The sequence below is a fragment of the Canis aureus genome, chromosome 22 (assembly GCF_053574225.1).
Source record: "Canis aureus isolate CA01 chromosome 22, VMU_Caureus_v.1.0, whole genome shotgun sequence".
Classification (NCBI taxonomy): Eukaryota; Metazoa; Chordata; class Mammalia; order Carnivora; family Canidae; genus Canis; species Canis aureus.
The window spans coordinates 51146611-51173244 of record NC_135632.1 but is presented as its reverse complement, the minus strand read 5'-3'; the positions used below and the strand labels follow the sequence as shown (position 1 = coordinate 51173244).

Sequence of the window (26634 nt, the reverse complement as noted above, 5' to 3'; positions counted from 1 at the left end):
TGATTATCCTTGATCTAAAAAGGAAGTGAATGTATCAAAAAATTTTATGTTTCAACAAAAAACCACGTGGGTTATCAGATTCTGTTTCTGTTCATTAACTCAGAGGTTTTATTATCTACTCATAAACAGGACTGGATCCTGCCACCTTGCACATTTTGTCAGAGCCTACTAAATTCTTGATTCTTTCAGTTTCCTTCAAAGGTTTTAAGTAATCTCTCCACTCAATGTGGGGTTCCAACATACAACCCCAAGATCAAGAGTCACATTCTTTACCAGCTGAGCCAGCCAAGTACCACCCATTCCCCCTTGCCTTCAATATCTGGTTACAACCTTCCAATGCAACACTTCTGATTTTTTGCCCAGCTTCCTGACGTGGGGTGACTGAAAACTACAACTTGGCTGTCCAGACCCATACTGGGACTCCAGATTGTTTTGTAGTTTCCACTTTCCCCAAGGATGGGAGCAGTCTTGCAAGTTGAACCCAGTCAACTTGATGTAAACTCCAAAGGGCTCATTACAGTAACAGGGTGTAGGACAGCATTGCCAGAGATACTCACTTCAAACCAGGGAATCCTTTGTGTTGTCACTGCCACTCTCACTCCACCACCTAAAAATATGTCAAATTCAGTGTTTAAAAATCCTCAACTGACTGCCCTCTGGACTCAGATGCTGGCTTCATAATCTGCTCTAGCCATTCATCTTTGTTTTCTGTTTTACTTCCTTGTTCTGTATTTTTTTTCCCTTTGCAGATCTGTTATCTCAACCTCAGTAACTAAGTCCTCCCTGCAGCAACTAACCACCCCATGTTTGGGAAACTGCCTGGGAAGTTGCAATGAGGGGAATGTGGGGACTGATAACCCATCAGAAACAGCTTAAAGGTCACCTCAAAGTGAAAACATCTGAGCTACAACTTATACAGAAAGGAATCTTATCTCAACTTTCCCTCTCTGCCTGGAGGTTTATAAGAGTCAGTTGCCACAAATTGCCCTTCCAGCAATGCCTCCAGTCAGGGAGGTGACTGACCCTTGGCACAGGGACATTATGAAAAAACTGTGTAAAGAGGGCTCATCAGAACCTTCCACCCTACAGAGGTTAATCCTAATCCTGCCCCTCCCTCTATTAAACTAGTATATAAACCTTTATATAGCTGTTCTGGGAGCTTCTTTCTCCTTAGAGTATTCCTACATGCATAATAAACTTTTCTCCAGTTACTTTATCTATTCTCAGTTAACTCACAGGCCCAACCATTCAAATGGTTGGTAAAGGAAAGCTCTCTTCTCCAACATGATGAACTCATTCTAGCACAGACTTTGTCTTTCACCTTTGTAGACGCCATCAATGCCATGCCTAGTTTGTGCACCACTGAAACCTTGATCAAAGAATTACTGTCCTATGATCATTAAAGCAGAAAAATCAGAACCATCAGCAACTTTTTCCACTGCCTAAGATTTCCACAATTTTTTCCATTTCACAGTCTGTGCCTCCAACCAAGCAACTACACTAAAAGTTACTCTAATGACAGTCACTTGGTTGTTTATTAGACTCTTCCGGTAAGTTCACAAAATACAACTGACTAACAAAACAGGTAGGCAATTGCAATAAATACATGTCTGTCAATAATTACTTTGAATATAAATGGACTAAACACTCCAATCATGGGATCCCTGGGTGGCTCAGCGGTTTAGCGCCTGCCTTTGGCCCAGGGCGTTATCCTGGAGTCCCGCATCGGGGCTCCTGGCGTGGAGCCTGCTTCTCCCTCTGCCTGTGCCTCCGCCTCTATCTCTCTGTCTCTCTCATGAATAAATGAATAAAATCTTCATTAAAATATCCCATTTATAACTGCACCAAAAAGAATAAAATACCTAGGAATAAACCTAACCAAAGAAGTGAAAGACTTGTACTCTGAAAAGTATAAAACACTGATGAAAGAAATTGAAAATGAAACAAAGAAATGGAACAACATTCCATGCTCAAGGATCCAAAGAACAAATACTATTAAAATGTCCATTCTGCCCAATCTACATATTTATTGCCATTCTTATCAAAATACCTCAGCATTTTTCAAATAGCTAGAACAATCCTAAAATTTTTATGGAACCACAAAAGACCCTGAATAGCCAAAGCAACCCTGAAAAAGAAAAACAAAACTAGAGGTATCACAATTATGGAATCAACTAATATTACAAAGCTGTAGTAATCAAAACAGTATGGAACTAGCATAATAAGAGACACATATATCAATGGAACAAAACAGAAAACCCAGAAACAAACTCACAATTATATGGTCAATTAATCTTCCCAAATAAAGATATACAATAGGAAAAAGTCTCTTCCAACAAATGGTGTTGGGAAAACTGGACAGCAAAAAGACTGAATCTGGACCACTTTCACCATACACAGAAATAAACTCAAAATGAATGAAAGACCTAAATGTGAGATCTGAAGCCATAAAAATCCTTGAAGAGAACACAGGCAATAAGACATCAGCTATAGCAACATTTTTCTAGATATGTCTCTTCAGGCAAGGGAAATAAAAGCAAAAATAACTATTGGGACTACATCAGAATAAAAAAGCTTCTGCACAGAAAAAAAACACAACTAAAGGGCAGTCTACAGAATGGAAGAAGATATTTGTAAACAACACATCCAATAAAGGGTTAGTATCCAAAATTTATAAAGAACTTATTAAAACTCAACAAACTGATGGAGAGCAAACTGATCGTTGCCAGTGGGCAGATGGTGGGGGATGGGCAAAATAGGGAAAGGGGAGGGGGAGGTGCAGGCTTCCAGAAGGACATGAGTAAGTCACCGGATGGAAGCTGCAGCACAGGGAACACAGTATGGTTAACAGTGGTGTCTGGTAACAGATGGTAGCTACACTTGTGGTTCAGCGAAGTACAACCTACTGAAGTTGTGTGGAATCACTAGTTGCACTGAAATTAATGTAACATTGTGTGTCAACTATACTTCAAACAAAAAGATAACCAACTCAAAACACATGCTTGAGAATATGGTAACTTCTTTATGCACACTCAGAAATGCAGAGTCCAGAGGGGGAAACAGAGCCAAACCGAAGCCGGTCCTATGCATCCTCTGTGCTGGCCGAGCAGCGGCTGGGTGCACTTCAGAGCAGGACCTGGGAACATTAGTTTCTGTCCCTGGAAACCAGACCCAGGTCTCCTGCTGGAGAACAACTGTGATCTCATGGAAGTTGAGGAAACAAGGATATTTGGCCTGGATCTAGAGACCATGCCAGCCAGCAGCTCCCTGCAGACCTCAGGCCTGGCTGCCCACTTCACCTGCAGTGCCTTTCCATCTACCTGAGGAGTCAAACTCAGTGCTGACCCTCGTCTGTGCTCAATCAATATTTCATCAAAGAATGACTGCCCTTGGGACGCCTGGATGGTCTAGAGGTTGAGCATCTGCCTTTGGCTCATGGAGTGATCCCAGGTCCAGGGATAGAGAGTCCCACATCGGGCTTCTTGTAGGGAGCCTGCTTCTCCCTCTGCCTATGTCTCTGCCTCTCTCTCTGTATCTTCCATGAGTAAATAAATAAAATCTTTAAAAAAAAAATAAAGAATAAGAATGACTGCCCTTAGGAGCATCGAGGTGGCTCAATCGGTTAAGCCTCCAACTCTTGGTTTCAGCTCAAGCCATGATCTCACAAGTTGTGAAATGGAGCCCCACTGGTCTCCTCACTCAGCAGAAAATGTGCTTGAAGTCTCTCCTTTTGCCCCTCCCCACCACCTGTGTACATGTGCTCACTTGCCCTCTAAATAAATCTTTAAAAAAGAAAAAAAGAACGGCTGTAATCATTAATGTGTTGCCCCCTGAATCTCCGAGTTTTAATTGGTATCTTCCTCCCCCAGCATTAGGAAGGGTGCTGAGGATGACTGACTCTTTCACCCCTAGTCTCTGTGTAACCTGGGAGGGATGGAGAATTTGGGGACAAAGGAAGTCTATCCTAGAGTGGCCAAATGAATTCTTTAATCCTTTATCTCTAGGATCTAAAGTTTCTTATTTTCAAGACTTAAACCATAAGCAAATAAACAAAAAGGATAGGAGTTTCTGGCTTCAACAAATCAAATAAGTTTAATAAAGCAGGACGTATCATTTGGCAGGAAGCAAAACCTAATAACCAGAATTTGGCCCAAAAGGCTGTTCCGACCTGCAATGCCAATCCACAGGCCTGACACAGGGGTTCCTGGCAGGTAGAAGGGTGTGGGTAGAGCCTGAAGCAGGAAGGGTCAGGAAGGAGGTTGCAGGGGTGCCTGGGTGGCTCAGTGGTTGAGTGTCTGCCTTCGGCTCAGGTTGTGATCCCAGGGTCCCATGATAGAGTCCCACACTGGGCTCCCTGCAGGGAGCCTGCTTCTCCCTCTGCCTATGTCTCTGCCTCTGTGTCTCTCTCATAAATAAATAAACAAACACATAAACAAACAAACAAATAAATTTCTTTAAAAAAAAAAACACAAAAAAAACAAAGGAGGTTGCATTGTACCTACTGGCTCCTACTGCCAACAGCAGGAGGACCTTCAAACTGGACTCAGCTCTGGCACCAGAACATGGCCTTCCACTGAAGTTTACTCACACTTTACAGCTCAGAACTTTTTTAAAAGATGGACAGATTGACTGATTTGAGAGAGAGTGCCTGCCACAAGTTGGGGGCGGGCAGGGAGAGAGAATATTTAAGCAGATTCCCTCACTGAGCGCAGAGCCAAATATGGGGCTCCATCTCATGACCCATGAGATCATGGCTAGGTGCCCAACAGTTCAGAATCTTTAAGCATCTGGTTTTTCAGCATCAACTGCCAAGCCTCATGCCTTCTGAGCTAAAATGTTGCATGTCACATATTACAGATGAAAACTACAGCTTGTATATAAGAGACATTGTCCATGTGGAAATGAACGCAGACCATTTTTGCTGATGTCCAAGACAAGGATACTCTTGGGTCACACCATTTATACAGATACACAGGATCTTATGCAGTCTGGGGAACATGGCAATACCATAGAAGTCTTGCAAGTCAAAAAATTAAGTCCACAAAATCCTATGCAAAACAGGACTGTACTGTCAGAAAAAATTAACTTTTAAAAAATATATATACATACATTTAAGTATATATAAAAAAATATATAAACACATATATAAATATACATATATATATATATGAACTTGTCTGGTCTGCATAGTTTTTGCCCATCCTTCCCGCTTTCTTAGGCTGACAGTGTTCAAGCCTCTCCAGAAGCTCAGAATTAGAAACCTGCCTCAATCACATGTCTGTCTCTTACCTTAACCCGACTTTGTTTTCTCTTTCCTATCTTCTCCTTCTGTGCCTTCTAAAGAGATACACAAACATAACTGAACAATGGAGACGTTATTTTTCTCTAAGAGGTCTGAGTTGTCCAAGACTTTGTACTTGGACCAGGAGATAGAAAAAGTAATGGTACAGTCATTCCCAAAAGGCCCCCACCCTCATATAAATGCTATCACAAAAAAAAAAAAAAAACAAAACAAAACAAAAAAAGAATAAATGCTATCACATTCTCTGAGCAGCTACAGCTGGGTATTCTGAGCCAAATGGTATTAGGAAGTGAGTCTGTTTTAGACTGTTAGGACTAGCAGAGCCTTATTTTCATTATCTGCTATCATCTTTCACAAGGAAACTGGAAGATTTTAAATAAATGAAGCTATTAAAACACAGATCCCTGTCCTCACTTTTAATGGCAATACAGAAAAAAGAATGAGGCTGAGTTTGTCATGCTTAAGGAGAAATACTGTCTCTCTGAACTCAAGCTAAGGAAACTCCTGTTGGATGAAGTTATCATTTGTTCGTTTTAATTTTTACCATTTCCTGGTAAAAGAGCAAAATATTTTCTTTGAGAAAATTCAAAAGGCATTATTTTTTAAAAGATCTCTGATTGCATGTCACGAAATAAAAACTGTCATACTTTAAGGAGGCAGTCTCCTTTTTCCCCACTCTGAGCTATAAAAGAGGGTAATAGTATGAGGTACTGATGGTGGATAAAGAAAGTCCTCCTCCTGAGAGAGTAGAGCCAAATCCAGGAACCAAGGAAGCCCCACAGATGAGGAAATCTTGGGTGACTGAGCTTGCTTATATACATGAAGTTCCTGCACTTCGAGCTGAAAAAGTAAAGTATAGCTTAAGGGTATTATCCAGAACCTTCCAGTCAAGTAGTATTTGCAAAACATCCAAGGGAAAATGACCCCCAAGGTCAGGATCCCCCAGTCACTCCTCCTGCTGGTTCCTTTCTGCCCCTGGTACTCAAACTGCTGAGGTTTGCATAGTCCATGGGCCCCCCACGGGGCAGCTGGCACATGCCCTCACACTCCCCTTAAGATGCCACGAATCAATCAACACCCAGCACTTGCAAGGTTCTCTATTCAAGTCACACCTGTGTGCTGCCAGATGGTGGTTTTCCATATTGCAATGACACCCAAGCATTTAAAACTGTAGGGAATGTGGCTGCCCTGGCCTTCCTGGGGGTGTGACTTCAGCCAGCCCCTACTGCCCCAGACTGCTCACCTCCCCACAATCAGGACCTTTCATGCACTGCACTGGGGAATGACTCCACCTGCACAGGCTCCATAAACATCCCTCAGATGCACCACAGATGAAGAACACACACTGCCTTGGTAGAAGGGCCGAGCTACCTTCTCCAGCTGTGGGAAACCAATGACAACTGGGCAGGCCCTGCTGAGTCAGGTGCTACAGGAGTGCTGCCTGCTTCCCCTCTGGCCTCCCAATTGATAGTGATTAGCTCTTCATCTTACTATTCCCAGGATAGATGTTCAAACAACCTGCCCTGATTCCTCTACTAGGGGAGGGAACAGACTTGGCAAAGACCCAGAGAGAGGCCCCCAGTTAAGCCCTCTCAGGCAGCTGGAGTCTTAGTGTGTTGTGATTCCTTCTGGGCGGACACTGCACCAGAGCAGGGCTGAGCTGGCTTGTCACTCAGAGCCCAGAGCCCTGGGCAAACCAATATGGACCCTCAATGTCCTCAACTGTAGGGGAATCTGCCTATAAGGCCCATTGTGCAGAGTAAACGAGCAAGGAAACGAAATGCTTAACTCAGTACCTTGCAGTTGGAGCAAGCAATGTTAAACTGAATGGAGAGGGCCTCTGTGGGGCTGGGAGTGGGTGGACACATTCTGAGGGCCACATCTGACCCTGACAGGGGCCCTTTCCTTGGCCAAATTGTCCACCTGAGCTCTAATTTCTTGCTCTGGTAGCCTAAATTACAATTACTCTTTGACCACACCAGTGTTCGAAAGCAGTAGTTTGATGCAGAAATGACTCCAGCAATGCCTTATGCAGCATCAGAAAGGAAGTGAGGCCAGACCAGGTACAGGTCTTGCTGTGGGGCCAGCAGGCTCCTCAGGGTGGTCTCTGTCCAGCTCTAACAAGCTGACAGTCGGACCCTTGGGCCTGAGAATACTTGAACCTTCTACTGAGTCAAAGGACCTTCCTTGAGGAGAGTTCTTCCCGAGTCCCCCTGGGGCACGCCCAAACCCAAAAGAAGGCCAGGAGGGCACGATGTTCTCTGCTATGCATGCCGGGTGCTCCCCCACTATCAACTACTAAAGATGGCAAGCCCATGAGCCCCCTCTGCAGAATTACCTGCAGTCACCAGTGCTGCTCACCAATTATCTCTGGTTCTCCGCCCACCCACCGGGTCATGGTAGGATGGCCATCCCCATCCCTTTTAAAGTTAGAGACTGAGGAAATGTAAGCGAGAAGAGACTTTAGGAGCAGCAACCTTGGGCAAGATGGAGGAAGGGAGGAAGCCCCTGCTCTGGCCTGGCTCCCCAGGTGACCTCAGTGAGGCAAGCCTACAATGGACATACGGCTGGACATGTAGTGGGAGCGAGACATACCTGAAAGCCAGGGGTTCTGCAGCATGACCTGGTCTGTCCTCACCAAAATTCCTCTCCCTGCCAGAGGGCCCTAAGGTAAGACCCAACAATGTGGAACCTGAAGGACTGAATGGTCTCCTCACCATCTCCATTTGGAGTCTCACAGACCACTCAAATTAGCACCTCCAAAACCAAGTTCTTGATCTTCTACTCCCAAAATCTGCTTCTCCTCTAAGTTCTCCACCTCAGCAAACACCATGTGCCCAAGACCCACACAGGCCCCCAGGAGTCATTCCTGACACTAGTCCCTCACCCCTACCTCCCTCCACTTCCAACCTATACCAAGTCTCCAAAACACATCTCAACTCCATCTGCCTCTAACCACCCCAAATGCTGTCTCTCTGGGGCAGGCCAACAACATACCTTGCACAGAACAGTGGGCCCAAACTTTTGTGACTATACCTTCCACCAACATTTTTTGCAGCATGCCCTCTGTATGTATGCATTTAAAATTAAATTATACGCATGTATAATTGGTCTGCATGTGTATGTTGGTTAATTTCAAATATGAATATAATTGTAAGTTGCAAAATTTCCTTCCCATACACCATTAACTATGTTTCATATACTCTCTGAACACACCCCGCTTTCAGAGCAATACCCTGGCCTTCCAAAAGAAACATCTAAATGAAACCTCCATCTCACTACCCTCCTATTACACATCCAGAGAGACCTTTTTCTTTTTTTTTTTTTAAGATTTTATTTGGTTTGGTGCCTGCCTTCGGCCCAGGGCATGATCCTGGAGTCCCGGGATCAAGTCCCACATCGGGCTCCCTGCGTGGAGCCTGCTTCTCCCTCTGTGTCTCTGCCTCTCTCTCTCCCTGTCTTTCATGAATGAATGAATGAATGAATGAATTAAATAAATTTTAAAAAATAACTGCAAAGATGTCTGTGAGAAGGAAAGGGAAAAAGGGAATATACTTGCAAGATTCAACAGGGATTACTTTTTCAGACCTTTATGAAAAAAGCTGATTAACAGATAAATGTAGAAAATTTGCAAAGTTGTCAACAAAGCATTAAAAAGAATAAAAATCATCTCGTATCATATGATCCTAAACAAGCACTGTCAACGTACTAATGTAGTATGTCTGCATAAGCTCAATTCCATACTGACTATATCTTATAAAGTTAGGGTCTGTGGTGGAGACACAATGGGCATGGAGCCCATTGTGGTGCTAAAACTCACAACCCTGTGATCAAGAGCTGAGCTGAAATCAAGAGGTGGTCAGAACCAACTGAGCCACTCAGGCATCCCATACTTTGAATTTTCCTATCCGGGAAGACTGAGTTTCCAGGATCTATTAAAAGAGTGTACATTGATAACACAGAAATCATTACTGGAGTTGACTACAGGTATCCTGGACAGATTCATCCTTCAATGTTCGTGGTCACTTATGCTGTGAACTGGAAGGTCCCCTTGACTCACAGTCACTGACCAGACAGCAGAGGGGCTAGCAAGGTGAGCTTCATGCAGTGCTTTCCCTGGAGGTCTGCTTTCCCCACAGCCTCTGCAGCAGGTATCCAGACCCTGCCAGCCACTCTGGCAAAACTGATAAGATGGGAGCTGCTAAACTACTGAGAAGGTCCCAAAGGAGGCCAAGCCTCCATCAACTCTGCACAGGCTTGTGACCTCAGGAGCCCACCCCTTAGCACTCTGTAGCTCCTTCACCTACCTTCCTTTCGCCCATCATCAGCAATCACCAACTTGCTAGATGCTGTTTTTGAAAGACAGGGGAGGCTGGGACACAAGATATGTAGGCTGATCAGGAAGACTGCTGCTTTCAAAGCTTTGCAAACACAGCGTTCCTACTGTTGAGGGGCCTCAGATCAAGACCTGGTGTGGTAGCCTCAGCTCCTACACAAAGGTCCACTGAGTGGACACAGGCATTAAGTACAGTGGAACCATACTGCACACAAGTGGCAGCCACCCATCAGATCTTTCTGTGGCCAGCCCTCATATGCAGTCACAGCCTGGAATCAGCAGCAGGCTTGATTCACCTCTCCAGAGGTGGCTTCTCTCAACCTACCCCTACCTGTCCCCCACTATGCAAATGCGTGTGCACGCGCACACACACACCAAACACACACACCAGTTCCTAGATTTTTGTAAGCTACGAACTAGCAAAATTTTCCACAAAGTGAGGACTGACACAGTGTTAACCAATTTTTTAGTTTTACCAAGCGAGGATTTCAAAAACTAGCTAATCTGATAACATTTTAATACCAAAAAAGATACAAAGGACACCGTCTCAGTATTCAAACACTACATAAATTTACCTTTATAAGATACTTTCTATACTGTCCTTATTCTTTCATTTCTCTTCCATGCAGCAAAAATTTACTTCAAAAACTGCCATGGCCCCCCTAAGCCAATATTCAGGATTCCTGCTTCTCAGGAATGGTACCACAGATTTCTTCCATTTTTCCTGCCTTCCTCTTCACACCTGTTGTCCTGTTTTCTGTTTGCTTTGTACACAAGAGGGACCTCATTTCAGGGCAAAACTCGTTCCAGAAACCCCCAGATCTCACTTCAGGGCTCTTGTTCCTATATGCTTTCTTTCGTTTATGGAAGCAGTACTGGTTACAGGCAAGAAGATAAAATTCTGGCCTCACTCCTCAAACGGAGCTAGCATAATGACATCTCTTTAGCATCTAATATGGGGTTTTGCTCTTCCTGGCCCAGTCAGGACAGCACAAGTCCTGGATTTTCGATGGCGGTAAGAGCTAATGCACAAATGATAGGAAGGTTTATACTGGCAAAAATCAATACACTGCTTTCCTTTTTTTATACACTGCTTCTCTATCTTATCAACAGTGCAAGTACAGAAAATAATTTTAACTTTCCTCATCCCTAATAAAAATAAAGCCGTCTCAAAGAAAATGTGGTTATGTACACACAATGGAATATTATTCAACCTTAAAAAGGAAGAAAACTGTGACATATGTCACACCGTGGATGGACCCTGAAGACGTTATGCTAAGTGAAATAAGTTAGACACAAATGGACAAATATTCTGATTCTACTTCTATGAGGAACCTGAAGTCATCAGAAGGTTTAACAGTTGTCATTAGGGGCTGAGGTTGGGAGTGAAGAGTTAGTGTTTAATAAGTACAGAGTTTCTGTTCGGGAAAATGAAAAGGTTCTAGAGACGGAGAGTAGCAATGGCTGCACAACTTCTGAATGTGCTTAATGCCATGAAATTGTAGCTTACAAATGGTAAACTATGTTACATGTATTTTCCCACAATAAATATTTCCAAAAGGCTGTCTCATTTGGGAAATTAGTTTAGCTCCTTTTTCATTTAGCTGTTCACTCAAGAAGCATTGTTTGTCTTGCTCTAGAACTGTTTATCAGAACTAAGTACTTTTTACCAACCAGAACAAGAAAGTACCTGCTTTCCAAACCTACTTTCACACCAAAAAAGGTATCTGAGAAAGTTCTGAAACCTGTGGCAATGCAAAGCAAAAATATAAGAACTGAACATGTATTAGCAACATAAGTAATTTAATATCTCAAAGAAGTATATACATACTGGGAAAACAAACTAACATGTAAAATAGATGTCTCCTGTGAAGTTCTTTTAAATTGACAGAAATGGTAGACTAGACAGAGAGAGAGAAAAGCATTATGCCACTTTATACTTGTTTAATGCTGATCTGATCTTGTTGCAATCTTAGCACAACTGAGTGAAGCAGGCAGGACAGTGAACACTCCCAGTATAGAGATATGGAAACTAAGCTCATAGCTATTAAATAATTTGCTCAAGATAAGGCCTCTGCTGGGGACTGAGCTCAAGTCCTTGGACTGAGCTCAGGTCCTTGGATCTGGTCCACTCTTCCAATCCAACAAAATCCTCATTTGGAATGATATCCAGAAAATTTTTAGAATGAAAGAGAATAAAATTCAGTCCCCCTGGGTTTTCTCCTTAGGGTTTCTGATCACCCAACCATGCTCAGAATCCCCAAGGCTGGTGGCAGCCAAACCCACAGAAGTTCTGGGTGGTGTCAAGTACACAGGTGAGAATGAAAGTTAGGGAAAAAAAAATTTTTTTTTTTGTTTCAAAATGCTCACATAAAAGCTCTATAACATTTGTTTTATTTTTTAAACAGCTTTGAGATACAGTTGATATGAACTGCACTTGTTTAAAGTTTCTAATTTTATCAATTTTAATACATGTGAACACTTTTGAAGCCATCACCACAATCAAGATAGTGAACATACTCATCATCCCAAAAGTTTCATCTTGTCCTTGTTAATTCCTCCCTTCTGCCCCTCTCTGGTCCCCACTCCCCACCCCAAAAAGTCACAGACAGGGAAGCCTGATGCGAGACTTGATCCCAGGACCCCAAGATCACAACCTGAGCTAAAGGCAGATGCTCAACCACTGAGCTACCTAGGCATTCTTAATATTATTTTCTTATCTCTAGCTTACTTTATGTAGGAATACAGTACATAATACACATAACATAGAAAATATGTGTTAATCACCTGTTCATTGGGAAGACTTCTAGTTAACAGTAGGCTACTAGTTAAGCTTTGGGGACTCAAAAGTTATATACAGTTTTTTGAGCGTGTGAGGTTGGGTACCCTCATCCCCCATATTGTTCAAGGGTAAACAGTATGTAAAATATGTATGTAATATATAATATGTAAACATTTCCATAACATGTAAAGCCAGGATTCATTCCCCAAGACTAAGAGTTGGTTACATTTTTCTTAGTTCACAGGTGGAAACCTGAAGAACAATCTTCAAAATCTTATTCGAACACAGGGAGTAACGGGGCCAATTTCACTCAATAGAATTGAAAACATTAAGGCCTTGGGCAGCCCAGGTGGCTCAGCGGTTTAGCGCCGCCCGCAGCCTGGGGTGTGATCCTGGAGACCCGGGATCAAGTCCCACATCAGTTTCCCTGCATGGAGCCTGCTCCTCCCTCTGCCTGTGTCTCTGCCTCTCTCTCCTTCTGTGTCTCTCATGAATAAATAAATAAAATCTAAAAAAAAAAGAGCAGTACCATATCCAAGACGGCGGCCAGCAGGAGGCTGATGAAGGAGCTTGAAGAAACCCGCAAACGTGGAATGAAAAACTTCCGTAACATCCAGGGTGATGAGGCTAATTTATTGACTTGGCAAGGGCTTACTGTTCCTGACAACCCTCCATATGATAAGAGGGCCTTCAGAATCGAAATCAACTTTCCAGCAGAGTACCCATTCAAACCACCGAAGATCACATTTAAAACAAAGATCTATCACCCGAACATCGATGAAAAGGGGCAGGTCTGTCTGCCAGTAATTAGTGCTGAAAACTGGAAGCCAGCACCCAAAACCGACCAAGCAATCCAGTCCCTCAGAGCACTGGTGAATGACCTCCAGCCTGAGTACCCACTTCGGGCCGACGTGGCTGAAGAATAAATACTCTAAGGATCGTAAAAACACTGAAGAGCTTACAAAGAAATATGGGGAGAAGCCACCTGTCGACTAAACTCTGCCACCACCGATTCCAGTGGGCGGGAGCGGAGACCCCGAGCAGCGCATTCAGACCCCCCGCAAAGCAGGACTCTGTGGAAAACTGACACGTGCCGCCGCCTGGCCTTTGCTTGCGGCAGTTACTAACTTTCTACAGTATTCTTAATCAAAAGTGGCCGAGGTAACTTGTAAAGAACGGATTAAAAATTTAAGATGTTCTAAAAAAAGAAAAAGAAAAGAAAACATTAAGGCCTTAATAAAATACACAAGAACAATCCATAAATGTTTCTTTGTTCCCAGAGAAGAAAACAAAAACTCATGAGGATGTTGGCAGAATTGTGCTGCTGTGAAAAGGCCTTATTCTCCTGCCAGAGACTAGAATGTTTTACACTACAGTATAGTTTGTTTTCAGGTGCTTTACACACAACTGCATTACCGATTGTTACATAAAGCCAAAAATTCAACGGAGTGCATTTTAAAGATCTTATTGGCTTTATTCAACAATTCATGACCCAGCCAGCATCTAATTCAGCAGACAGAAAGGAGCATGGAAGAGCTATACAAAATGAAAGGCTTTTACAGGCAGAAGTGAGCATGAACAAGGAAGTTACAATGGGCAAAAAAAGTGGATTGTTTTTTGTCTGGTCCCTTTCCTTTAAGGGATGGCAGGGGCCTGTTAAGGCGGATTAACTCACTAGTGCTGATCAGGCATTTCCTGAACAAGTGGTTTAAGATTCCATTTTTGGGAGAGCTGAAGCTATAATTAAGTTAGGTCTCGGTTTGGCAACGTACGGCTTAGCATAAGGGACTCCATTTGAGGCCTGTTGTCTCGTGTTTAATACCGCCTTGTTTTATTTTTCTTTATACCAACTTGCACCCCTTCAATTTTACTGCATATTTAAGCACTGCCTTTTCCGCTGCCTTTGTCCTTCATGACAATGTAAGCTCTGTAAAGGCTGGGACCTGTCTGGCTGTTGTGCATTTGTCCATACCCCCTTGCACATAGTAGGGGTATGTGTAACAAGTATTTGTCAGATGAATGAAAGAAGAAGCATGCAAGCAATACTGTTAATACTAATTATCTAGGGAAATTCCACTTTATCATTATCTACATTGTTTTAAATTTTTATTAAGGTATCTTTATTACTTTTATTATCAGAAAAAAAATTTATTTTATTTTATTTTTTTTTTCAGAAAAAAAATTTAAATGAGGGATCCCTGGGTGGCGCAGCGGTTTGGCGCCTGCCTTTGGCCCAGGGCGCGATCCTGGAGACCCGGGATCGAATCCCACATCGGGCTCCCGGTGCATGGAGCCTGCTTCTCCCTCTGCCTGTGTCTCTGCGCCTCTCTCTCTCTCTCTGTGACTATCATAAATAAATAAATAAAAAATTAAAAAAAAAAATTTAAATGAGAGACTAAGAGAGGGAAAGAGAGGGTTCCGTGGGGACTGCCTTTCACCATGGTGATCACCATCCCCTGGGATAGGGTCACATGTGGAGATCCTTGCCTTGGTGACTGCAGAATCTCCCTTGTGCAGTCTCCGAGGCCCCGGGGCTGTAATGGCAGGCTCCCAGCTGGCCTATACTGTTCTAACAGTCCCTTCCTTCTGGAACCCTAAGCCAAATATCAAATGTCCTGTCTTATTTTCCTTCCCACAGGTTCTGCCACGACGTATCTTATTGAAGCATGCTGTGTCCCCAAACTGTGAGAATTTCTTTTCTTATACCTACAGAAATCTTAGTATGCCAGGGATGCATTGATAGGATGTACTACATCCTGTCAATGAAGTGAGAGCCTGAAAGATGAGATTCTCTGAAGATAAATCGGCACACACAAAAAAAGTCAGAACAACAAAAGACAAAAGTGAGATCAGACTCACCATCTCCTGCCATGCCTGCATTTTGTATTTACTGTAGATATCATTAAAATATTTGAGCGTAAGAACTGATGGCTGCTATAAGAAAAACTGACAGACAACGAACTCCCCAAGAATACGTACTGTTTCCTTCCATCTTCACATTCCCAGTGCCTAGCATGCATGTGACCAACAACCCAAGTAATATAACTATGTGCTGAATAAAACAACCTATGGGCATCCATTTCCAGGTAGAAGCAAAATGATCTTCTAGGACCAGGAATGGCACAAGTCAAGGATGAAAGAAGAAAGGGTAGGAAGTCTCTGTTGTACACATGACCAGGAGAAGAAAACAGTTAAAAGCCATATACGTCTCTCAGGGACCCCTGGAACTACTACTACTGCATCAAAATGGCCTGCTTCAGCCCTGAACATTCCTCCCTTCCCATATGAATAGTCTAGTTAATACACCTAAACCTTGCATGGAGATCCCACAAGTTTGGTAAGAACTGAAAACAATCTGAACTTTCTCTTCTTACCCTAAAGCTCAGGGCAACTGTTTTCAAGCTTCAGAAACAGATCCAAAAGTCAAGCATTCCTGAAATCTGCTTGTATTCCTTCTGTGACGCCTCTTCTCTATCTTCATCTTTGCAAAACAAAGAGTCTTACTCTTCTGAAAACTATTCACATGGACACTCATCAACCTTACCCTCTTTTTACGCTTTTGGACACTTCCATAACAGAGCACAGATATTACGACAACTCCACAAGTGCCATCTCAACAAATTCTACTCAAAAACAGCTATTTGTGTATTAGCAAAACCTGAGAGGTAAGGATTCTGCCTGAGTCCCACACAGTCACTCTATGTTGACCTCAGTTCATGCTGTTCCTCTTCCTACCTCCACCTCTAATCCAGCTGTAACCCCCTCATCATGGGGATGTGTGCAGGATCCCTGTGGAGCCACTGCCCTCCTGCTCAAGGCCCCCAGAATAGGCAGCACTCAAGTACAGGAACAAGCGTGGTTTCTCAGACACGCAGCTCACTGCTGAAATGACTTCCCGTGACAGCCACTTCTGAAATGTTACATGTCAAAAAGAAGAGTCCCTGCTAGGTAGCATGATTATTCACATTAATGTTTAGCAAATATGGTGGAACAGTGTGTTTAGGTCAAGGACAAAGAACTAGGACCATCCAGGTGGAGAAGTGAAAGGGAAACACCTGCAGCGCCTCCGCCCGCACTAGCCCTCAGTGGATAACCATGCTCTTATTTCACAGAGAAAGTAGAAGCACGCAGAAGACAACTTCGAACACTCCCTCCACAAATCTAACCACCCACCTGCACCTTCATGGGCTGCTTGGCCAATTTTCGTGTCTGGTGATCCTCCACTTAGCCTTGGGGTACTGGGTCCCAAAGACACCATGCCACCAGTGTCTACAAGGCCAGCCTTTCCCTACTGGACCATCCCACTGAGCATGGCAACAAGCTTTAACAACAATAGCACTGGTCAGAAGCCTCTCCCTTATCTTTGTTCTCTTTTATAGTAAAACTCCTTTTAAAAAGCTATCTGCATTTCTTCTCTCCACCTCTCCCTTGAGCCACTCTTTCAGGTTTTTACCCCCATCATTCCAAGTACTCACTCTTTTCAATCACTCAATTCCATGTCACCAAATCCAAAAGCAGATCAACTTTCTCTGCAACAGGCTTCTCTTCACCCAGCTGCCGCCCATCCGAGTCCTCTTCCTAATCCATTCTTTTGCTTCTTCCAGGTCTCTTCTTCTCCCAGCCCCTAACCACTGAGGACCTGCAGCCCAGCCCTCAGACTCTGTCATGATTCTAAATACCTTCTTCAGGTAACAGTCAGAAGTCAGCCTAACTCCCTGGATCTCTGGCTCCTCCTACCTACTGAATCTGCAAGAGGAGACACCACAATATGCCCCAAACCAAACTCATAACCTCCCAGAGCACTTGCTCTTCCCACAACTGCCCCATCTCAGCACATGGCAGCTCCTTGCCTCTGGCTGCTCAAAAGAAAACTGGTGAAGCATCTCTGACCGTCCTTGCTCTTTCACAGTAAACTACTGCAAATCCTGTTGACCTCTCCTTTGCAAGAGATCCAGACTGCAGCACTTCTTCCCTCCACAGCTACTGCCAGCTCCAGCCCCCATCTTCTATTGCCTGGATGACTCCTAACTGGTCTTCCTGTTCTCTCTGGCTCTCCAGTCCATACCTGTCACAGGTGTCAGAGTGACACGGTAATGACACACATCACATCAAGGCATTTCTCCACTCTAAAGAAGCCAGTGGCTTCCATTCAAATGGCCCTTATCAGAAGGGACTCCTGCCACCTAAATCATGCTTATGTCACAGGTGCTCTTTATTGGCCTACTTTTCTCCTTAGCACCCCAAGCACCTGACACAGCTCGTTCTCACTTGTTTGTTATCTGCCTCCCCTATCAGAATGTAAAGTCCATGAGATGTGACCCGCATCCACTGCTATGGCCTCAGCACTGAGAGTTACTCTATATAACACTTAGCAGAGTACTCAAACTCTGCTAAGTGAACAGGTGAAAAAAGTGTTGAATAACCCAACAGTATTGTTACAAATGTTGTAATAGCCACAGATACATTCACAGATCATGATTCACTGATCATGATTCACTGATCACTGATCATTCACTGATCATGATCATGATGATAACTGGCTGGGAAGACATACTGAAATAACTTGGGGGCAGAGAAGAGGGGGGTAAATTCCTCCTGACCTAAGTTAACAGAGCTTTCTCAGTACTCCCAACTAACAATATTAGTAATAATCCTGGGGGTGACCAAAGTAGAAGGTGCCACTGACTCAATGCTCACCGTGCACCCAGCTCTTCTGTACACCTGAGCTTCACCTCAATCCTACAGGGAAGGTATTTCTAGCCCATTACAGAGGAAGAAACAAACTCAAAAGGTTAAACAAGTCTCCCCAAGCCACAGAACCTGAAAACACACTTGGGACTCCGTCATCTATGTGGGCTTTCCTTTAAGATATCAAATGATACTACAATGAGGAGGACCGGGCCCAAATAATGGGTCTATTGGCTAAATGGACATCTCAGCCAAAGCTTCCTGCTACTGTTCTTCCCTGTGTCAGCATCCCCCATCCTAAGTAATCCTTCAGTTCAGAACAAGATGATTTACCCACTCCTGGTGCTGAAAGAGCCCTCTGTCAAAGCACAAACCCACCCAAACCCAAGTTCTGTTGCATCGTCTCTGGGAGAAGAGCACGGACTTAATCTGCCAGTTTCCAATATCATATTACAGTAAAAATTTTTCCTGTAGACTTCATTTTGGAAAGAAAAGTGCCCTAGTGGGTTGAGGAGGAGGATCACAAGTCTGGAAAGGCAGCCTATCTCCACTGCTGTCAGTATAACCCTGACAAGATGACCCATCTTGGGCAGCCTGGGTGGCTCAGCGGTTTAGCGCCGCCTTCAGCCCAGGGTGTGATCCTGGGGACAGGGGATTGAGTCCCGCGTAGAGCTCTCTGCATGGAACCTGCTTCTCCCTCTGCCTATGTCTCTGCGTCTCTCTCTGTCTCTCTCATGAATAAATAAATAAAATCTTAAAACAAAATTTAAAAAATGACCCATCTTCTACACCTCTCTCCAAGGCTACCTTTATGGTAATGTCTTCAGGAGCCTTTGATCTACTCAAAAATATCTCCAACGTATGAGCAGTGTTTGCCCAGTTACAAGACAGACACTCCCTTGAGAAAGGAAACTATGCATTGGCTAAAAAGGAACTGGAAAGGAAGCAAAGATACAGGGCACAAAGTCCCACCAAAGAGGGAGACATCAGAGAAGCGCTAGATCCCAGTGTCCTGGGTCCGGAGTTGGAGTGTGGCCTTGAGAAGATAAACCACAACTGGGAAGAGATGGACCCAGCTGGGGGCCCTAGCTGAGGTGCCATAAACAAAGCCTGCCCCCTTGCTTGTCCCAGTCCAGGCACAGAACGTACTCTCGGGAGTGGAAGGAGAAGGGGAATGGAACAAAGTAAACTGGGCAGCCTGGGTGGCTCAGCGCTTTAGCGCCACCTTCCAACCCAGGGCATGATCCTGGAGACTCAGGATCGAGTCCCGCATCAGGCTCCCTGCATAGAGCCTATGTCTCGGCCTCTCTCTCTCTGTTTCTCATGAATAAGTAAATAAAATCTTAAAAAAAAAAAAAGTAAACTTAAACTGCAAAAGCTAGCTCAGAACCTTCTAACCTCTCAGTATACAAAGAGATACCATGCAAAGAACTTCTGGGGTGAGCTCAGGAAGGCTGATGTTGAAGGAGATGAGTATTATTAACCTCAGCCACCTGCCTTTCTGGATACAGTGAAACCATTAGCAGCTGGATGAAGTTCCTTGCTTTGGGTCAAAGAGGGACTGAGGGTGATGCCTCAGGTTCCCTGTATTTACATGCAAGAATCAGCGGCTATGAAATGCAGCCTCCCATGCAGCCCACTGACCTCAGTCACTGGCAGAACCACTTATGAGCTGGGGGTAGAAGGATAAAGACTAGTTCACTGAAGCATGCAGACCCATAAATCTCACTATCACCTTCCTAGAGTCCAAATTAGACCACTTAGGCCTTTAAAGCATAATCCCCAAAACTCCAGGGTTACTGAAAAAGAACAGGAAAGGCTCATGAATCACTTCTTTGCCAAAAATTACCAGATATTGTACAAAATTAATATCTAGTCCTTCCTCTCAGGAAGTCCAGGGTCAACATATGAGTTAGATAAACATTTACCTTTAAAAACGACCAATCCAGAAATTTTAAAAAACAAAAAGTGTTTTGTTTTATTCCCAGGTTATTGTTTTTATCTGAATTAGTTGCCAATGTTTACAAAGTTTGAGTTCACACATACACACACAAACACACAACCAGCTACTCTTCTAGAGAGACTGGGTGATCTGGCCATCTTAGGACCACGTTTCTTGCCAGGGTCAGTGACAGGAGAGGGTGCAGTAGCTGCTTTCAGACAGATGTTCCCTCCACTTCTCCAGAACCCTCAGCAGCATCCTGGTCTCCCAGAATTAATTAATAAAAAAATATTTTCTTTGGGAGAAGAAATTTCAGTGTATATCTCTGTATTGATATACCACTCGCTAGACTAAATAATCAAGAGGGGAAAAAGCATATAAGCACACAAAATTAGGGAACAGCCCCAGATATAGAGGAAAAAGTTAGATAAAACAGATGATTTTCTATGAATGTATAAATCACCAAAACTAAACCCAGAAAGAGAGCAAATCTAAAAGAGCACCAGGCTTAGGTAGTTTTACAGGACAATTTCACCAAAATTTGAAAAAACAGATCATTTCAAAAGCATTTAAACTGGCTAAAGCAGAGAAAAGAAAAAGCTTTTAATAAAGCTAAAGAAAGTACTAAAACAACTTGATAAGGATTACATTTAAAAACAAAATTACACACTAGTCTCACAAATGACAATGTAAAATGACTAAGTTAAATATTAATACAATCTGGCTACACATTAACAGAGTTTTCAATGATGATTCAATAATATAAAAACTTACTAGAATTCATATTAACAGGTCAAGGAAAAACATCTACATGATAATTTCACAGACACTAAAACAGCATTTGATAAAATTCAAGAACCATTTTTGATTTAAAAAACAAACAGCAACAACACACCCTGTAGTAAAATAACTAGTGTGGCAAAAATATTAAAAGTATTCTCAGTAAAGTAAGGAACAAGACATCATCCCTTGTATATATTCTGTTCTAGAAATATAATGCAACCAAAAATGAGAAACAAGAGATATAAAAAAGTAGAAAACATGGGATGAAATTCATATTATTTGTAACTGACATATGATATCTGAAATTCCAAGAGAACCAACTGCAAAAACAACTAGAAACAATGATTACATAAGTTGCTGCTTACAAAATTAGTAAATACAATAATAGAAATATGTAATATAAGGAAGGATTCTATTTTCAACAACAAAAAAGATCAAGTAATTAGAAATAAACAAATTACAGGATTTTTAAACAAACTACATTTTATTTTATTTTTTAAAAAATATTTTATTTGTTTACTCATGAGAGACACAGAGAGAAAGAGGCAGAGACACAGGCAGAGGGAGAAGCAGGCCCCATGCAGGGAGCCCGATGCAGGACTGGATCCCAGGTCTCCAGGATCACACCCCGGGCCAAAGGTGGCACTAAACCACTGAGCCACAGGGCTGCCCAACAAACCATATTTTAAAAGACATTTCTGAGACAACTGGAGAAATGTGTATGTGTATTGGGTATTAAATTACTAAGAGGCAATAAATTGTTAATTTTGATAAATATAAAGAATTTTTGATAAATATAGCAATGAGATTATATATATTTCAAAAGTCCCTATTTAAGCTATACTGTGAAGTAGCTATGTATAAAATTGTTTTAAAATATTCTAGTCCCCCACCCTACAAAAATATGGAGGGAGGAGAGACAAATGATTCAAGATCAGCAAAAAATGGCTGTTTAAGAAGACCTGATGGATATACATCGAGGTTCATTATATTGTCTTCCCTTTTGTTTATCTGAAATGTGCCAAACAAAGGCAAGTCATGAGAGACCCAAAGGTATACAATAGGCTTATAAAAACACACAAAAATTGCCACCTAACAATTAAAAATGCAAATTAAAGCTACAAATCAGATGTCATTTTCATCAATCAGGTAGAAAAAAAGATTAAAATATTTGAGAACATTAAGTATTGACAGGAAGGGGAGGCAATTGACACTGCTGGGGAAAGTACCCATCAGTACATTGGAGGGCACTTTGGCCTCACCTTTCAAAATTATAAACACACACTCCTTGGTCCAGCAATTCCACTTCTTAGTTATCTACTCTACGTATACTATTTGAATACGTATTTTCTGCCACCTACTATGTTCATGCACTGGAGACAGAAAAATGGAAGAAACAATGGCCCTGCTCTCTTAGGGCTTCCATTCTTATAGGGGAGGAGACAACTAATAAAGCAAGTCAAGTACACAGACAATTGCAAGGTCAAGAGAGAGAGATAAAAGTGTGATGATAAAAGCAAATAGAACACGGGCGTTGGGAGTGGCAAGAAGTCTATTTTGAATGGGCTGGTCTCAGGGAGGGCCTCTCTGAGGATGTGACAGTTGAGCAGAGACCTGGGTGAAGGAGAAAACAAAAGGAGACGAATGTCCAGGAGAGTATTCCAAGAAATAGGGAAGGAAGACATGGGGTAACACAAATTTGGCTTTCCTGCCATCTGCTTTTCTTTTTATCACCTAAGAGCCCTTCATTCCTCCAAAGGATATGAGTACCAATTGAATGTCTTTCTCCTGATACAAAACAACAAAAACAAAAACAAAAACAAAGCATATCATTTTAATACCGTACATCTTTCCAGGAAGGTACCAGGCCAGCACTGTTTCCCCCAAACACTAATGTGCCTAACAATTTCATTTCTTCAAAGAAAGAATTCCCAAACTTATCTAGGTGTTAGATAAAAACCGATTAAACAAACAAACAAACAAAAAACCCCACAAAAGTACATCAAAGCTACCTATGAGTCTTTAGTGCAGATAACCTTTCCACAAAAAGAGAACAAATTAGTTTCACAAAAGACACTGACCAGTGTAAAGATAACTTTACACACACACACACACACACACACAAATACTGTCAGTTCTTGCCCTTCAGGAAGAATGTTAACAGAGGAGAGACTACAATTCGTTCCATGACTTTTTAAACAATGAGGTTAAAATATTAAAGTGTCTATTTGGATACATATTTCTATTTTTTTCAATTTCATGATCTTTTAGGCAATGATATTTTTAGGGACTATTTGGATAAATATTTGACACTGAAGCAGCCAGCGTCAATTAAGGACATTCCAGTTGACCCCAAAAGAAATGACTCTGCAACACCTGAGAACGTTACATACTAACTTCTTCAAAACCGTGAAAGATCCAGATTTCAAAACTGCCTTGAATGATACGTTCTGAGAACAGCCAGATTAATTATGGAGCCAGCATACGGGGAGAAATTTGTCCCTATGAAATACACTACCTTAGTCTTGAAATCAACTCTACCTGGACACATTCATCCCCTACTCAGAGGGAGAAATCAAAACGCTAAAAGACTTCCAGATTCTCCAACTCTAGATTCTCCGTGTAGACAAATTTCAAGCACCACTAGCCATCCGCACACCCACCCACAGGTTTCCCTCCAACAGCTGAGGATGCGGCATACCCTTGGCGACAGCACACCATTTAACCTTTCCCCCAAAGGCCTCATTAGTTCTGGGCAGAGAATGCCACTTCTTGACAACTAGTTACCGGAGAAACTCAGCAAAGTGAGAACCGGGACCAGGTAAGCTTCCGCAGACGCCAGCCCAGCGCGAGGGGCGGTGGGTCCTGGGCTCCCTGCAGAGCCGAGGCGAAGGATCCCAGCTGCCCGGATCTGCAGCCCACCGCTCCGCGTCCCCCCTTCCTTGCGGGGCGTCCGGGGGCCGCAGCAGGGGCGCCCCCGGGCCCTCCCCCACTCCTCCCCCGCGCCGGGTGGCGACCGCCCGCGGCTCGCAGCCCCTGGGAGGGACGCTGGTCCAGCCCGCGGACGGGGTCCCACTGGTCACCCGGGAAGGGTAGGGGCGCGGCGCTGGGCTCCACGGGGGGCCGGAGGGGGGCACCGGAGGGTGGAAGGACGGTCGGGGCGCTCCCGCAGGCGGGTACCTGAGGGAAGGATGCCCGCGGGCCACACCTGCGGGCCAGGCGAGGGAGAGCGGCGGAGGGAGGCTGGGAGAGGACGCCGGAGGGTGGAGGGTCGACGGGGGGCGCTCCCATCAGCAAGAACCTCGCGGAGAGGCGGGGGCCCAGGGGCTGCGTGCCTGCCAGGTCTGGCCCGCCCCGGCGCCCCACCTCACCTGCCCAGCGCCCGCTTCATGCCCGCGTCCGCGGCGCAGCGCGGCTCCGCTGGCCCCTTGCCCGCCAGGCGCAGCTTCTGTTTCAGGCGGCAGGCGGCGTCCAGCGCCGCGGCGGCCGAGCCGGAGGAGGATGAGCCCGAGGCGGCGCAGCGCTCATGCTCCAAGGCGACGGGCTCGGCCCGCTTCCTCATCCCGCGGCCGACACGGCCAGCTGCCGACGGTGCCCGCTCGCTTCGCCCGCCCGCGCCGCAGTCGCAGTCGCCGCCACTCACGGGAGCCGCAGCCGCCGGGAGCCCGCAGCCCCTAGCATCCCAGCCCCAGGCCGCGGCGGCGGCCGTACGGACCGGCGCCCGGGACGGGGCAGCCGCGCCGGCCAATCAGCGCCCGGCTCCCGTCGGCCCCGCCCCCGCCGTGCTTCCGCGGGGAGCGCGCCCCGCGACGCCGGCGCACACCTGCGGCCATTTTGGAGAAGGGCGGCCGAAGCCTTGCAGGGCGTCACGGTGCGGGCAGGGCCAGGGGACCAGTGATGCTGGCGGGGATGGGCTGGTGGGCGCAGGGGCGGGGTTGCCTGAGCCGGGGTCCCCGGCGCCGCGAGCGGACGCGCCTGGCTCTGCCCCGGGTCGAGGGCCCGCGCCGCGGGGACAGCTGGCTCTTCCATCTCCCGCTCTGGCTCGGGTTCACTAGGGCTGGAGACCCAGTGGGAGGGAACCCCTCGGAAACCTGTTTATGAGGACAGAAAGCAGAAGGTAACAAACCACCATCCTCATGATTTATAACTATTTTTCCCACAACAGTTTACTTTGAAAAATATGCTTTTAGGTACTTTTTGTTGGACACAAGCATATAAGTAATTTAACTTTTAACTTTGGGGCTGAACATATGAAAACCGAATTAAACAATTTACTTCTTAAAAACCATTTCATTTGAGATTTTTGTGAAGCATTTTAGTAGCAGCTGGTGGCGGTCCGCCTTGCTGCGCACTCAATGAGTCAAACTTGATTTGGGCTTGTAGGTTCCAGCCCTGGATTGGGTGTGGGGATTACTTAAAAATCTTAAAAAAAAAAAAAAATCTATATCAAATGTGAAACCCAAGTTAAGAACTAATTCAACTCATCTCACAAAGAGTAGTTTCACACAGTTAATTTTACAGCTTTGGCATTCTTTAATATGGCATTATTTCTTAGAAACGATCTACAACTGAGAGATTTGCTTACTTATTATAAAGTGAACTTTCACCATTTCAACATTTGTGTCACTTGAAAACTATTGGCAACTGATAATTTAAAATCAATTAGAAATGCTTTTATAGGGATCCTGGGGTGGATCAGCAGTTTACGCCTGCCTTGGGCCCAGGGTGTGATCCTGCAGTCTTGGGATCGAGTCCAACATCAGGCTCCTTGCGTGGAGCCTGCTTCTCCCTCTGCCTGTGTCTCTGTCTCTCTCTCTCTCTCTCTCTCTCTCTGTTTCTCATGAATAAATAAAATCTTAAAAAAAAAAAGAAATGCTTTTATAAAATCAATAGCTCCTATTAGCTTTGTAATGATACTTGTAAATTGCCAAAGAATTTCATTGACTGTGGTACAGAAATTCCACAACCAGCGTTCATAATTGTGTGGATATCTTCAAATACTCATTTTGAATTTATTTAAAGGTTTTATTTATTTATTTATGAGAGACACACAGAGAGGGTAGAGGGTCGACGGAGGGGCACTCTCATCAGCAAGAAACTCACGGAGAGGAGGGGGCCCAGGGACTGTGGCAGAGACACAGGCAGAGGGAGAAGCAGGCTTCCCTCAAGGAGCCCCATGTCCCCAGGCATCCCCTCTTTTAGAATTTAAATGGTGAATTCTTTAAAGTGTTATACCAACACATATTGGAGATTAGGAATCCAGAAACTGAGTTAAAAAAAAAAAATTTGACCCTATTACTCACAAAATCCTCTTTAATAGAAAAAAAAAGCAAAGTGAGGGATATTGAACCTGGCTGGCATTAGGCCTAGTCTTCAGCTCTTGGTCCTGGAGGGGCGAAGGGCCAGGCCACTCCAAGGTAGACACTTTGGCTTGATTATTTTGAGCTAAAGGCCATCAAGACCCTATGGACTTCCTCCCTATGGAAGAAGCTTTTTGTCCCTCCCTTAACTACACAGGAGAATCTAAATTGGAGTCTTTCCCAGAATAATGTTTATTACCAGAGACAAATTTTACCTGAGTGACCCATCTATATGGCAAGGCAAGCATTTAATTACCAGACTTCAGCCTGTGACTTGCATTCTTTCCCTTCAAAGTCCCAGACCCCTACCGGATTCTCTTTAGTTCAAGATAATATATAACTTTATTTTGCCCAATTGTCCTTGGAATTTCCATATCAATGTGAATTTCCTGTAGGCAGGAAACTAAGTTTGATTTTCTCCTATTAATCTGTCCTATAGCA

General features: G+C 44.1%; 1 protein-coding gene and 1 pseudogene across 6 annotated transcripts in view; one reads left to right on the top strand and one right to left on the bottom strand.

Annotated features, from left to right (window-relative positions):
- ABHD12 (abhydrolase domain containing 12, lysophospholipase) overlaps window positions 1-24562 on the bottom strand; it is a 66543-nt gene extending 41981 nt beyond the window's left edge. Inside the window, exon 1 of one of the 6 annotated variants that reach the window (XR_013361682.1) lies at window positions 24205-24459. Coding sequence is in view for 4 of the 6 variants with exons in the window: in XM_077866033.1 (XP_077722159.1) it covers window positions 24205-24395 (191 nt within the window). In the remaining 2 variants the exon portion in view is untranslated. The other 5 variants (XM_077866035.1, XM_077866033.1, XM_077866034.1 and 2 more) reach the window with 5 other exon arrangements.
- On the top strand, window positions 12943-13346 carry LOC144294400 (ubiquitin-conjugating enzyme E2 L3 pseudogene; annotated as a pseudogene).
- Window positions 24563-26634: the final 2072 nt, after the last annotated feature.